Below are 13831 nucleotides of genomic sequence, written 5' to 3'. Positions count from 1 at the left end.
GTGACCAGGGTGCTGACACTGCCACAGTGGCACAGTGGTTAATACTGCTGCCTCACAGCGCCAGGGACCCAGGTTTGATTCCTGGCTTGGGTGACTGTGTATGGAGTTTGCACATTACCCCTGTGTCTGCATGGGTTTCCTCCCGGTGCTCCGGTTTCCTCCAACTGTCCAAAAATGTGCGGGTTAGATTGATTAAAGTTAAAGTTTATTTATTAGTCTCAACACTGCAATGAAGTTACTGCGAAAATCCCCTAGTCGCGAGACTCCGGCGCCTGTTTGGGTATACTGAGGGAGAATTTAGCATGGCTAATTCATCTAACCTGCACATCTTTGGATTGTGGGAGGAAACCGGAGCACCCGGAGAAACCCACGCAGACACATGGAGAACATGCAAAATCCACACAGACAGTCACCCAACCAGTGTGCCACTGTGCTGCCCCCAATAACCATACTAAATTGCTTCTTAGTGTCAGGGGAATTAGCAGGGTACATATGTGGGGTTACGGGGATAAGCCCAGGGTGGGATTCTTGTCAGTGCAGACTCGATGGGTCAAATGGCCTTCTGCTGCACTGTAGGGATTCTATAATTCTATATTGCTGCTGCATTTCCCAGGAATGAGAGAAACCATAATGTAGCCATTGTAATCAATGAGCTTGTGCCTTATTTACAGATGCTGATGCAGAAGTTGCAGGTGCCCCAGGTGCTCCTTTAGATGTCTATTGCTTGGATGCCAATAAGGATTATGTGATTGTAAGCTGGAAGCAGCCGGCAGTGGATGGTGGTAGCTCCATCGTTGGTTACTTTGTTGACAGGTGAGTGATAAAAGAAATTGATGGCTGGGATATTTCTCACGGTATTCATTTCTGGATACTTTGGGTTCTGAATAAATAAACAGGAATTCTGAAAAAGTGGATCCCGTTACTGTTTTTTGTTTCTTCCCTCCCCTCCTAAAAGTTTGGATTCGTGTCAGAGTACATTTCCCTGGGTGCTGTTGTTCTTCCACAACGCTAATCTTTCCTTACATTTGAATAATGACGGGCTCCAGGAGAGTGTCAGGAATGTGTTTGATATTCAAGTCCCCAGGTGGACTGGCAAACCTTCAGATTGATTTGGTGGGCAAACATCTGCATTTTCATTCTATTCAGAAAGTTTCATTCTATTCAGAAAGTTTCATTCACAGTGACAGTACTCAAGCAGCTGATCACACTACATGGAGGATATAAAGTGTAATACTGTGTTGTGATGCATGAAGTCATCTTCCCTAAGAATGAACAGAGAAACTCTGTTAAACATTTAAATTTATATCTATAGTATTCGTATTGATCGCTCATGCTACTGCTTACAATAAATTGGAAGATATTGTACTCTGTAATCTGTCTCCATTGTCTCTGTGGGGTTGTTTCTCTCTTTGTCTCACCTCTTTTGCTTCTATTTCTCTGTTCTCATCAAGACTGTAAGAAGTAAAAGCAGGCATAGGTCACTGGCCCATGTAGCCTGTTCTGCTATTCAATACAATCAAAACTGATCTGTTCTTTCAATCCTACTTTTCCACACTATCTCCAAATCCCTTAATTTCCTCACTACTCAAAAATCTATTTATCACCAAGTTGAATTTTGACTGACTGAGCATCCACTTTTCTCTGACAATTAAAAAGATCCACAACTATTTGAGTCAAAAAATTTCTCTTCGGCTCAATCCTAAATGGTCAATCCATTCTGGACTCCTCAGCCAGAGAAACATCCTTCCAGCATCTTCCCCATCGAAACTCTTGAGAATGTTAAGGGTTTTACGCCTCTCATTCTTCTAAATTCCAGGTAACAAAGGCTTTGCTACCTAATCTCTCTTCAGAAGACAATCCCCTCTTCACAGGAATCAATCTAGTGAACCTTTGTTGCACTTACTCTAAGGCTTGTGTATTCTTCTTTAGGAAAGGAGATCAAAGCTGTACACATTTCCATCAGCTGCTTGAGTACTGTCGCTGTGAATAATACCTTCTGAATAGAATGAAAATTCAGGTCTCATCAAAGCCTTATACAATTGTAACAAGACTTCTTTATTCTTATCCTCCAATCTGTTAATAACAAAGGCAAACATACTATTCCGTAACAGTTGCTTCCCTGCTGTCATCAGACTTTTGAATGGACCTACCTCGCACGAAGCTGATCTTTCTCTACATCCTAGCTATGACTGTAACGCTATATTCTGCACTCTTTTCTTCACTATGAACGGTATGCTTTGTGTACAGCATGCAAGACACAATACTTTTTGCTGTGTAATTATACATGTGACAATAATAAATCAAATCAAAATTTTTAAAACATTGAAATCATTTATTTTTCTAATTACTTGCTGTATCTGTATGTCTGTGTCGTGTGATTATTTTGCAGGGACATCCAGGTCCCTCTGAATGCCAACATTTTCAGTATCTCACTATTGAAAAATATTCTGCTTTTCCAATTTTTTTCTCCAAAGTGGAGAACTTCACACTTTTCCACCTTATATTCCATCAGCCATATTCCTGCCCATTCATTTAACCTGTGTATATTTCTTTGCAACCTCTTTGGTTCATCTTTGTAATTACACCTTCAGCATCATTGAATGTGTTACACTCAGTACACTCATCTAAGTCATTGGTAATACCTCTTCTTCTCTCCCTTTAGCTCTTTGTTTTTTTTTCTGTCATACCTTGTTGCTCTCTGTCTTACTGTACTGTCCTTTTGGGTGGGAGGTAGGTGGTATCCTGGTGCAATAGCAGATAAAAGAGTCACTCATGGCTCGAGGCTGCTTTGGGTATGTGAGTTCTACAAATAATAAAACAAAATGTAGAATTTTAATAAGGAGAAATGGCAATAAAAATGATTTCAGGGAACATATTAGCAACTCATTGGAAGCAATGGCTGGATTATGCAGCCAAAAGGTTATAGACTTTCACTATAAAAGCATCATGGATAATACTTATCATAGCACCACCTGCAGGAGTAACAGTAGGAACTTAAAGTGATTTTTAAAATATTCCCAAAGTATCAACTTTTGAGTGTGCGCTTGTGGTGAGTAGAAAATCACACGTGTTTATCTTAGACAAGCTGCCTAATAATACTCCCTCACCTCCATCCTTGTTATAATGTGCCATCAGTGATAGGGTTGTTACTACAGTCTGAATTTTCTATGCTTGCTGGTGCTAACCAAACTTTGCCCAACAGCAGAACCTTCCAGAATGACCCTTTTCCATCTGAGCTTCCACATGAAAATGTGAATTTGTTTGAGGTAACCGAGGAGCTGTATACTTCTTATCCATAACCTTCGGGAGAGAACAAATCGGAGAAAATGTGCAAATAGCACTGAAGAAAGTGTTTAAACAGTAAATAAATGCCCTCACATGTAATCCGTGATGTTTTTGTATAGTAGTGATGGCAGGATGAGTTTTAGAATGGTATAATTGACTAGATTTCCTGCTTGTTTTAACAAACAACTCAATTCCTTTGTTTACAGATCTGAAGTAAGAACTAGTCACTGGGTTCAGTGCAATGATACCCCAGTGAAGTTTGCCCGCTTCCCTGTCACTGGGTTGGTAGAAGGTCGTTCTTACATCTTCCGTGTGCGTGCTGTCAATCATGTTGGAATTAGCAGGCCATCCCGTGTATCTGAACCTGTTGCAGCCTTGGATCCTTCTGATAGAGCGAGGCTGAAAGGTATGTCTTGCTTTTGACTAACTGAGAAAGGAAATCTTTAAAAGTGACTCCTTTGATAGCTTTAAGAGTCCATGTTTGGCTACACTCTTAATATGAAGGACAACAGGTCAAATAGTAAATTAGACATTTGCTACTCAGAATAAATTTGTGCTGCATGCAATGTGATAGAAAGAGAAACTAAAACACACCAAAGCCGTGGCAATCTTTTGTGTTTACAGGAGCAAAGTACATTAGAGCACCAAGACCTGGTGCTGTTGAAATGGTGAGACACAGGCCGGAATTTTACCAAACTGCTCGCCACGGGAATCGGAGTGGGCGAGGGGTGGAGCATGGGAAGGACCATTGACCTCGGGCAGGATTTTATGGTTTTGGCATGAGTGAGGCCTGTAAAATCCCATTCAAAGATTTGAACTACCATGGGAATGAGTCCCTAAATCAGGTGAATCAGCCGAAGGTAGGATGTCCTTCATGATAGATGTAAAGCCAAGAGGATGAAGAATTCATGTGGACTGGTCTCTGGTCCGGAGCAGTGTTGGAACTATAACTGGTTCCTTATCTTGAATCTCAAAAGTATGCAAATATTGTCCCTATCAGTGCTAGTTGATCCATCTTAAGCTGCATAGTGCAGCCAAGATACAAGGAAGGGTTAGGTACTTTGGCCAAGGTTGATTTTATTCTCTCTGGAAGAAGGTGCAATGGGTCAGGCCCATTTTCTTCACAGTAATGTGAGCAAGGATGAATTTCATTGAGTCAGGCTCATTCCCTTCTCTATGGGAGAGGAAGTGAACGCTCTGACCTGCTCTTCCTGAAACAGAATCCAGAGGCCAGTGCACATCACAAGTATACTGGCCCCATTTTGAAGCCATTGCCTCCCCATTAAAGCCAGTCAAGGAAGTTCAAATAAGCCACTCTAAACTTCTGCTCTTTATTCTCTTCTGAACTGAAATCCAAGTTTCTTCTGTTCTGCTAATTCCTCCCCTTTAACTTTCTCCAATTAGTGTGTAACTTTGTCAAAGGGTTTCTGAAAGTTTATTTATACTACAGTCGCTGCATTTCTCTCAGTGGGCAGAATCTTACAGTCCTGCCAACAGCAGGAAGCTTGACAGGCTGGGGAACTTCATTTAGCGTGAGGCCAAAAATCAGTTTGCCAACGTCAGAATGAACCTTTTGAATTCTGTTCTTGGGACTTTAATGGTGGGCTGAAGGTGGGCTGATCTTTCTGACAAACAATGTCCGGAAGCCCTTTTGCATGCATTAGCATATCACACATGCTGATTGAAAGACCAGCATTCCAGAATTAAGTTGCTCGTCCAAATTAGATGGACACTTGGGTGGGGGGGGGGCAGGAGGTGGCAGGGAGTGGTGGGGGGGAGGTAATGGGGGCAGACTGCACAGATGGCTCAGATATTGGGAGGGGGTCAGGGAAGGTTAGGGTGGGCATGCATACAGTAACAGGCATTCGCTCTAAGGGAAGGGAAGGATTGTGGTGATGGATCATGATAGGGTCCAGGGTAACGGGGGGATGTTCACGGGTGACAGAGGGAGAAGTGGTGAGATTGGGTGGATCAAGGGTGATGAGGGGGAGTTGTTGGGTGACAGGGGAAGGGTAGATGGTTGTAGTGTGAGTCTGAAAACAAACACGCCACCACTTTTCAAGTAACAACTATGCAGTGATATAAAACTGTGACGTCTTGAAATAGGGTGGAGAGTCATTTTGGGGATTGATGTCAAAGATCAGCACAATTGGTCAACTATAAAGACACCACAATAATCATGAGGCAACTGGATGTCAACACTGCTCAGTAATGTTCTCCTCTTTATGGTGAAGCCTGCACTGCAGCAGGTTTTTAAAAATTAATTCAAAGTATACGGGCTTCGTTTGGTAGGCCAGCATTAGTTGCTGTCTTCTTGAACCACAGCACTCCATGTGGGGTCAATACACCTTCAGTGCTGTTAGGGAGGGAGTTCCATGATTTTGACCCAAGGAGCAGCGAAATATTTCCGAGTCAGGATGGTGTGTGATTTGGAGACTAACTTCCAGGTGATGGTGTTCCCATGTATCTGCTACCCTTGTCATTCTAGATGGTTGTGGTCATGGATTTGAAAGGTGCCGCCCAAGGAGCCTTTGTGAGTTCCCACAAAGTTTGTTCCTGACTTATGGGTCTCAGAACCTTGATATCTCAGCAATGTGCGGAGCTACTGTTCATTCTGTGCCATTGACCATTGGCAGCAATGAAGGGAGGGATGGAGATGGATACCTCTGAGGGGCTCAGCCAGTGGACAGCAGCAAACTCCTGACTCCAAATCTCCATCCTCTGGGGCTTGATCTTGTCTGACGAGGGCACATGTGGTTCATTTTTCTATGCTGCCAAGACAATGGTTTCTCGATGGAGTCTCAAGGGTAGGGGAGGCCAGCTGAATAGTGTTAGAGGATGGTTTCTTGCACATGGCTGTCATCACCTTGATTAGAAGGCAATATCTCCATGCATAGTCAGGTACGAATGGTAATACTCATCCAGGAGATCCTATACCTGGAAGGGTTGGGCAGCAGATTCTATGTCTATAAGGACTGGGGGGAAATCTCATTCTTGTAGGAGTGAAGGTCATTACTACCTTAAATTCCTTTGCCAGCTGCTCCTTCCAGCCTCCACTAGGAACCTGTTTGGCATTTCCCAGTCAGCAACACACAAGTGCACCTGGAAGGTGACAGATACCTTGTTCAGGTTTGCCTGGTTCTGAGTAGCCAGGCTGTAAGACCACTGAGATTTTCGGCAACCTCGGGTTTACTATAAGTGCAAGGACAATGAACTACATACGTGTGGCAAAGAGCCTTGAGCAGAGCTCTTATCAGGGCAACAGGCCCATGTCAATATGATAGCTACCAGATTCCAGGCAGTGTGGACTGCTGACACATTCTTTAATGTTATAGTTTGCTATCCTCCACTGACTGGAAGGCTCCAGTTTCTTTTTGGTTGGAAACAACATACTTTGTTTGAATGTACCTCTATTTATGACAGCAGAATTAAATTGCACTCTCTGCTCTTCTGGTGGTTTGCATATGCCAAATGCTCGCATTAAAATCTGCACAGCACACCATTCTGTTACAACCTCAGGCAGCTGTAAGTGGGATTGTGATCTTATCTATGACCTCAAAAAGTCTGGGAGTCTGACAACTTGGAAGCAATATCTAATTTGATCAGGGCTGGGATACACTCATGGCCATCCTCACACCTCTTCCCAGTGTGGGGCAGACCTTGCAGAGAGCTCTTTCAGCTGGAGCCAGAAATAGGGGTCCACAGGGAGGAGCAGAATGAGAACACCATTTAGCCTCTCGGCATCACTCCACCAGACAGAAATGATCATGTTCCTGCCCTGATCATCACTTTTCCACTGTAAACCCATATCCCCAGACAATTTCGTCATGACGAAAAGTCTCGAGGTTTCTTTGCAGTCCACTCTTAGAAAGTGTCTCGCCTATACTATGGGTTGCTGAGTTGCAACCACTCTGGACCTTTTGATCACAGGGATTCCTTAGCATTAGTTCAAGACTGTGATCCATCACTGTGGATACATAGAAACATAGAAAAGAGGAGCAGGAGGAGGCCATTTGACCCTTCGAGCCTGATCCACCATTCAGCACGATCACCACCACTCATCATCCAACTCAATAGCCTAATCCTGCTTTCTCTCCATAACCTTTGATCCCATTCGCCCCAAATGTTATATCTAGCAACCTCTTGAATATCGTCCAACTCAATAGCCTAATCCTGCTTTCTGTCCATAATCTTTGATCCCATTCAACCCAAATGCTACATCTAGAACATAGAACATAGAACACCACAGCACAAACAGGCCCTTCAGCCCACAAGTTGCGTCGATCATATCCATACCTACTAGACCTATCTGTAACTCTCAATCCCATTAAATCCCATGTACTCATACAGAAGTCTCTTAAAAGACCCCAGCGAGTTCGCCTGTACCACCACCGACAGCAGCCGATTCCACTCACTCACCACCCTCTGAGTGAAAAACTTACCCCTGACATCTCCTCTGTACCTACTCCCCAGCACCTTAAATCTGTGTCCTCTCGTAGCGACCATTTCAGCCCTGGGAAATAGCCTCCAAGAATCCACCCTATCTATACCTCTCAAAATTTTATAAACCTCTATCATGTCACCTCTCAATCTTCGTCTCTTCAGGGAGAAGAGACCTAGCTCCCTCAACCTATCTTCATAAGGCATGCTTCCCAATCCAGGCAACATCCTTGTAAATCTCCTCTGCACCCTCTCAATAGCTTCCACATCCTTCTTGTAGTGAGGCGACCAGAACTGCACACAGTACTCCAAGTGGGGTCTGACAAGGGTCTTATAAAGTTGCAGCATTAAGTGGGGCCTGACAAGAGTCTTATAAAGTTGCAGCATTATCTAGCGACCTCTTGAATATATTCGAGCCAAGGTTAGCATCTTTCCTGCCTGGACCGTGCAAAAACTTACTGGGGCTTCTAATGCTTCAGATGAATAGCCCCACAGTCCTCGGCACAGTCCAGCACACAGGCCCATTCTGCTCTCCCACATCTCATGCACTAAAACCTGATCCTTCAATGAGGTCCCATGTGTGTTGATTGCAAACCTGTTGTGAGAGATCTACAGCTGCGCTTAGTAGGGGGATGAGCAGGCCAAATAAACCTCGATGTGCGGTTTCACATAAGCATCAGTCAACTGCACACATTCCTCTTAAATCCTATATTCGTATCTGTCTTGAATTAAGATGTCTTAGCTGTTGCCTGCCTGCTTGTTGCCTTCACCTACATATTAGCTCAAAATGGGTGGGAGCTCGAGTGTGAGTGAGGAGCATAGCAGTTACTGGGGAAACATGTTGATTGTGGGAGAGAGACAGGGTGCCTGGTGTTGACAAAGGTCAAGGTGGCTGAGTGAGAGAAAGGGTTGGGAGTGCGAAGGGGGTGCGAGGGGTCCAGTTGGAGACAAGGATGGTTCACTTACCCTGGCTGAGCGAAGAAATTGCTCACCTTCTCCCTCTTCTGTAGTGCATTTGGACTGGCCAGGGCTGCCACTGCATCCCAGGAAGAGGTGATGACTCTGCTGAAAGGCCATCTCCTGGAGCAGGGCTGGACTGTATTCTGCCTCTGCTCTTCTCCATCCAGTATTCGGGTGAGACCACCTCCCCCCCTTCTGAAAAGCACTAGTGCAGCCTTCTTGCCTGCTATCCCCCGCAGTGGAACAAATGCTAGGGAGCTGTTTATATGGAGCTCCCCAGTGCCTGCAGCAGTTAAGTTGTTGCAGGGTGGGCAAATCAGAGGGAACATGCTGCTGGAGTGGCATGATTCTCTTAGGCAGAAAATATATTTGTAAAAAGACAGAAGATCTGGCCAGAAAGCCATCAGTGGGAATCACTCCGTGTTAATGCTGGAACCAACACTCTGCTATTTTTTGGCAAGATTTCACCCGTGGTTTTATATTTTAAAACGATTATGAGCCAGAATGCTGTGATGCCGTGAAAAAGGAGAATTTGGCGCTCAGTCAAATCCTCATTCACTGCAGCGGGACTGGAGAATCCCAGCCTATATTTAATGCTGTATGTATGCAATTTTTCTGAGTTTGTTTAACTCTTCCTGCACAACATACAGGCTTTGAAAGTTCTTCCTAAGGTTTATTCAAAACACTGTTTTATCTTCTCGTGTTATTTAATTTCAGGAGTTCCATTAGCTCCATGGACAGGACAGATTATTGTAACGGAAGAAGAACCAGCAGGTAAACATGCCTTTTTCTAATCTGTAAGAATAGACCTGTAACAATGTGGGATCAATAAACATTTATTCCCCATAACCTGTATTTTCCATTTTCTTTCAACAGCATTTATTAAACTTCTGAGAATGAGTATTATCCATCATAATTGATAGAGATTTTAATTTTGGGTAGGTGACTCATGGAGCCAGCCAGTGCTCATTCCAGTGACAAGGAGACCAAAATTATTTTGAAGTTCAAGCCCCATTTAGCTAGAACCAAAAAGCTGTAGATGTCAAATCGGTGCTATGTGCTCCACCCCCACACCACCACACCACCACCACCACCACTATGAAGCTTGTTTAGTTCTGGCTGAGGCAATGTTGGCTGTTGTCAAAGTAAATCTTGGGGAAGGATGTTACCATAAGAGTAGGTGCCAAAGGCCAACGGTAGTTTTTGTTGGGCCTAAAGGAGCATTCCTGCAACTGACAATGCTGAGGAAGAGGAAAGGAGACTTTTAAAATTTGAAGGCCAATTTTGACAAGGGCGGTTGGTTGCACTCGATCAATTATCTTCACAATAATTGCAAAAACTCATAAGATCTTCCTTCCATGCCAGACCACTGCAACCTTCAAACTCACTCCCATCTAGCCCCCATCTCCCCACTTCCACCAGCCCTCCCCACACCTGCCCCCAGTCCCCACTTCAACACAATCTGAGGTATCCCAATTGCACTATAAACGGGTCTAACATCTGCCTTTTATATGTAAATACACTTGAGTTCAAGAAATTGTTCAGAATCAGGGATATGCAGGCAAGGTATGGGTAGAAGTCCCATGTGCCAAAACTCCACAGCAACTGAGTATGAACATTTAGACCTAAATGTTTTGGAACACTTTTGAATGGACTTACCTTGCATTAAGTTGATCTTTCTCTGTACCCTAGCTATGACTGTAACACTACATTCAGCACTCTCTCCTTTCCTTCCCTATGTATGGTATGCTTTGTATACCACGCAAGAAACAATACTTTTCACTGCATACTAATACATGTGACAATAATAAATCAAATCAGATCAGAGTATCTGTATGTATTTTGAGCCTAGCAACATCAGAGCCTTTCTTTGCACGCTGATCAGAAGGGGAAATCTCTGGACCATTTTTCACCTCCAAAGTAAAAAGTTGTTGTCCCATTCCTGTCCCAACAGAGGGTGTGGTGCCTGGACAACCTAGAGAACTTACTGTGACTGAAGCCACCAAGAATTATGTTGTTCTCAGCTGGAAACCCCCTGATCAACGTGGCCATGAAGGAATTATGTATTATGTAGAAAAGGTAAATACCTCAAGATACATATACAAAAAAGTAACACCCTTCCTAAACCTGTTTAAATATGCACGGGTAAAATTGTGATGTGGAATATTAGCCAATGATCCCCAAATTATATTTGCATGAAATTCCTTTTGGCCTTTTGGCTAAGATGCAGATGAGATCAAGCCTTGGAGGAGGAGCTATGCCTACTCCAATCAGCTTGGATCATGTAGATCAAGCTCAAGATAGGAGGTGATAAATGACATGATGCTAAATGTTGCATCAGATATCATTGTATCACTGTGCCTGACATCATCAATGTGACATAACATTCTTCAAGTAAAAAGTTTATTTATTAGTCACAAGTAATGCTTACATTAACACTGCAAGGAAGTTACTGTGAAATTCCCCTAGTCACCATAATCCAGTGCCTGTTCAGCTCAAAGCACCTAAACTGCACGTCTTTCAGAATGTGGGAGGAATCCGGAGCATCTGGAGGCAAGCCATGCAGACATGGGGAGAATGTGCAAACTCCACACAGATAGTGACCCAAGCTGGGAATCGAACCCAGATCTCTGGCGCTGTAAGGCAGCAGCGTAGGTAAAATGTTAGAATCTGTCATCAAGGAGGAAATAGCGAGGCATCTTGAGAGGAACTGCTTGATAGAGCAGACGCAGCACGGTTTCGTTAAAGGGAAGTCGTGTCTGACAAATTTACTGGAGTTCTATGAGGATGTGTCTAGGGCGGTGGATAGAGGAGAGCCGGTGGATGTGGTCTTTCTTGATTTTCAGAAAGCGTTTGACAAGGTACCTCACAAGAGGTTATTGCAGAAGGTCAGGGGGCATGGAGTTGGGGGTAGGGTGTTAGCGTGGATAGAGGACTGGTTGTCAAATAGGAGGCAGAGAGTGGGGGTCAATGGGTGCTATTCGGATTGGCGGATGGTGACTAGTGGAGTGCCCCAGGGGTCGGTGCTGGGGCCTCAGATATTTACCATTTATATAGATGATCTGGAGGAGGGAACCGAGTGTAGGGTGTCGAAATTTGCTGATGACACCAAAATTGGTGGAAAGGCAAATTGTGCGGAGGGTGGTGAGAGTCTACAGAAGGATCTAGATAGGCTGGGCGAATGGGCCAGGAAATGGCAAATGGAATTTAATGTTGGCAAGTGTGAGGTGGTCCACTTTGGTAGGAATAATAGTAGGAAGGATTATTACTTACGTGGAGAAAAACTGCAGCAGGCGACGGTGCAGAGGGACCTCGGGGTCCTTGTGCATGAGTCGCAAAAACCCAGCTTGCAGGTGCAGCAGGTGGTCAGGAGGGCAAATGGGATGCTGGCCTTCATCGCGAGGGGGATTGAATATAAAAGTAGGGAGGTCTTGCTGCGGCTGTATAGGGCATTGGTGAGGCCGCAGCTGGAGTACTGTGTGCAGTTTTGGGCGCCGTACTTACGCAAGGATATTTTGGCCTTGGAGGGAGTGCAGAGGAGGTTTACTAGGCTGATGCCGGAGTTGAGGGGGTTGAACTATGAGGAGAGGCTGAATAAATTAGGCTTGTACTCGTTAGAGTTTAGAAGAATGAGGGGAGATCTCATTGAGACGTATAAGATGATGAATGGGATGGATAGGATAGGGGTGGAGAGACTCTTCCCACTCAGAAAGGATAGTAGGACTAGGGGGCATAGCCTCAAGATAAAGGGGGGCGGTTTAGAACGGAGTTGAGGAACTTCTTCACTCAAAGGGTGGTGAATCTCTGGAATTCTCTGCCCGTTGAAGTGGTGGAGGCTACCTCGCTAAATATTTTTAAGACGCGGGTTGATGGGTTTTTGATAAGAGAGGGGATTAAGGGTTATGGGGAGAGGGCGGGAAAGTGGAACTGAGCCACGACAGATCAGCCATGATCTTATTGAATGGCGGGGCAGGCTTGAAGGGCTAGATGGCCTACTCCTGCTCCTATTTCTTATGTTCTTATGATCTTATAACCATTGTGCCACCATGCTGCCCCCTAATATTTGTCTCTTCAGTCCTTTCATCTTTCTACAAACAATTTTCCTGATGGGGCCGCCCGAAGGAGGAAACCCAGTGACAATGCAAATAATTCTAGGAACTTCCCCAATCGCAAGTAAATTTTTGTTCTTTGTTCTTTGTTCTAGTCCGATCCCAGCAGATTCACCAGTGGCGACGCTCACTTGGAAAATCCAGCTCCAATTGAGCAACTGGTTTCATTGAAAGTAATCTGCTTCCCAACTGGTAGCTGTTTTAAGTATTCTAAATTTGTCTTTCTTACTCCTGAATTTCTAAGCCCATTTGCCCTTGCTTGTGTTAGTGTGTTGCAGGCACCGAGGACTGGCAGAGGGTTAACCCAGAGATCCCTGTGAAGTCTCCACGGTTTGCATTGTTTGATCTGGCTGAGGGTAAATCATACCGTTTCCGTGTCCGCTCCGCAAACTCTGCTGGCATTGGTGAGCCTTCTGAGGCAACAGAATTTACTGAAGTAACAGACAAACTTGGTAAGTGTGAACAATACATGTACCTTAACTCACCCGTCTTTCCCTGGTCAGAACCGTACACAGTATTCCAGGTAGGGATTGGATCAAATGCTTTGTACCTTGTTAATTGTCACTTCCCATGATTAACGCTGTATCTGCCTGCGTGTGCGGTCTAAGGACAGAATTCTCCCAAAGAAATTCTAAGTGTTAAATTTGTGGGAAAACTTAAGTAATTCACACTGTTTTTTCAGTGGGAGTTCAGGCAAGAATCTCCCACACTCTGTGCAATGCAATATCATTAGTAATCAGGGAGCAGGACCTATCCCTGCCCAGGAGACTGAAACCAGCCAGCCTCTGTGCATGTGCAGTGGCCCCAAGCTGTCAACTTTCCAATTGCTGGTCAGCTCAGCCACCGGCCAGCCCGGGAACCCCGCAGTGCTGCCTCCTGCCAGCTCCCCCACTGAACCACTGAAATGAACATGACTGTTTTGGTGGCACAGCACGGTGACACAGTGGTTAGCATTGCTGCTTCATAGTGCCAGGCACCTGGGTTCAACTCCAGCCTTGGGAGACTGTCTATGTGGAGCTTGTATATTCTCTTGGGGG

At 44.6% G+C, this 13831-nt stretch overlaps 1 protein-coding gene across 1 annotated transcript in view; it reads left to right on the top strand.

Moving 5' to 3' along the window:
• Positions 1 to 13831, top strand: part of myom1b (myomesin 1b) — a 124925-nt gene that overhangs the window by 49416 nt on the left and 61678 nt on the right. The window contains exons 11-15 of the mRNA XM_080194310.1: positions 672 to 813; positions 3492 to 3691; positions 9403 to 9459; positions 10640 to 10764; positions 13063 to 13246. Coding sequence (XP_080050436.1) covers positions 672 to 813; positions 3492 to 3691; positions 9403 to 9459; positions 10640 to 10764; positions 13063 to 13246 — 708 coding nt within the window. The remainder of the gene's footprint in view (positions 1 to 671; positions 814 to 3491; positions 3692 to 9402; positions 9460 to 10639; positions 10765 to 13062; positions 13247 to 13831) is intronic.

The sequence above is a fragment of the Carcharhinus amblyrhynchos genome, chromosome 8 (assembly GCF_965287045.1).
Source record: "Carcharhinus amblyrhynchos chromosome 8, sCarAmb.v2.hapA, whole genome shotgun sequence".
In the NCBI taxonomy this organism is placed as follows: Eukaryota; Metazoa; Chordata; class Chondrichthyes; order Carcharhiniformes; family Carcharhinidae; genus Carcharhinus; species Carcharhinus amblyrhynchos.
The sequence above is the reverse complement of the archived record's forward strand: the minus strand, read 5'-3'. Positions and strand labels throughout refer to the sequence as shown.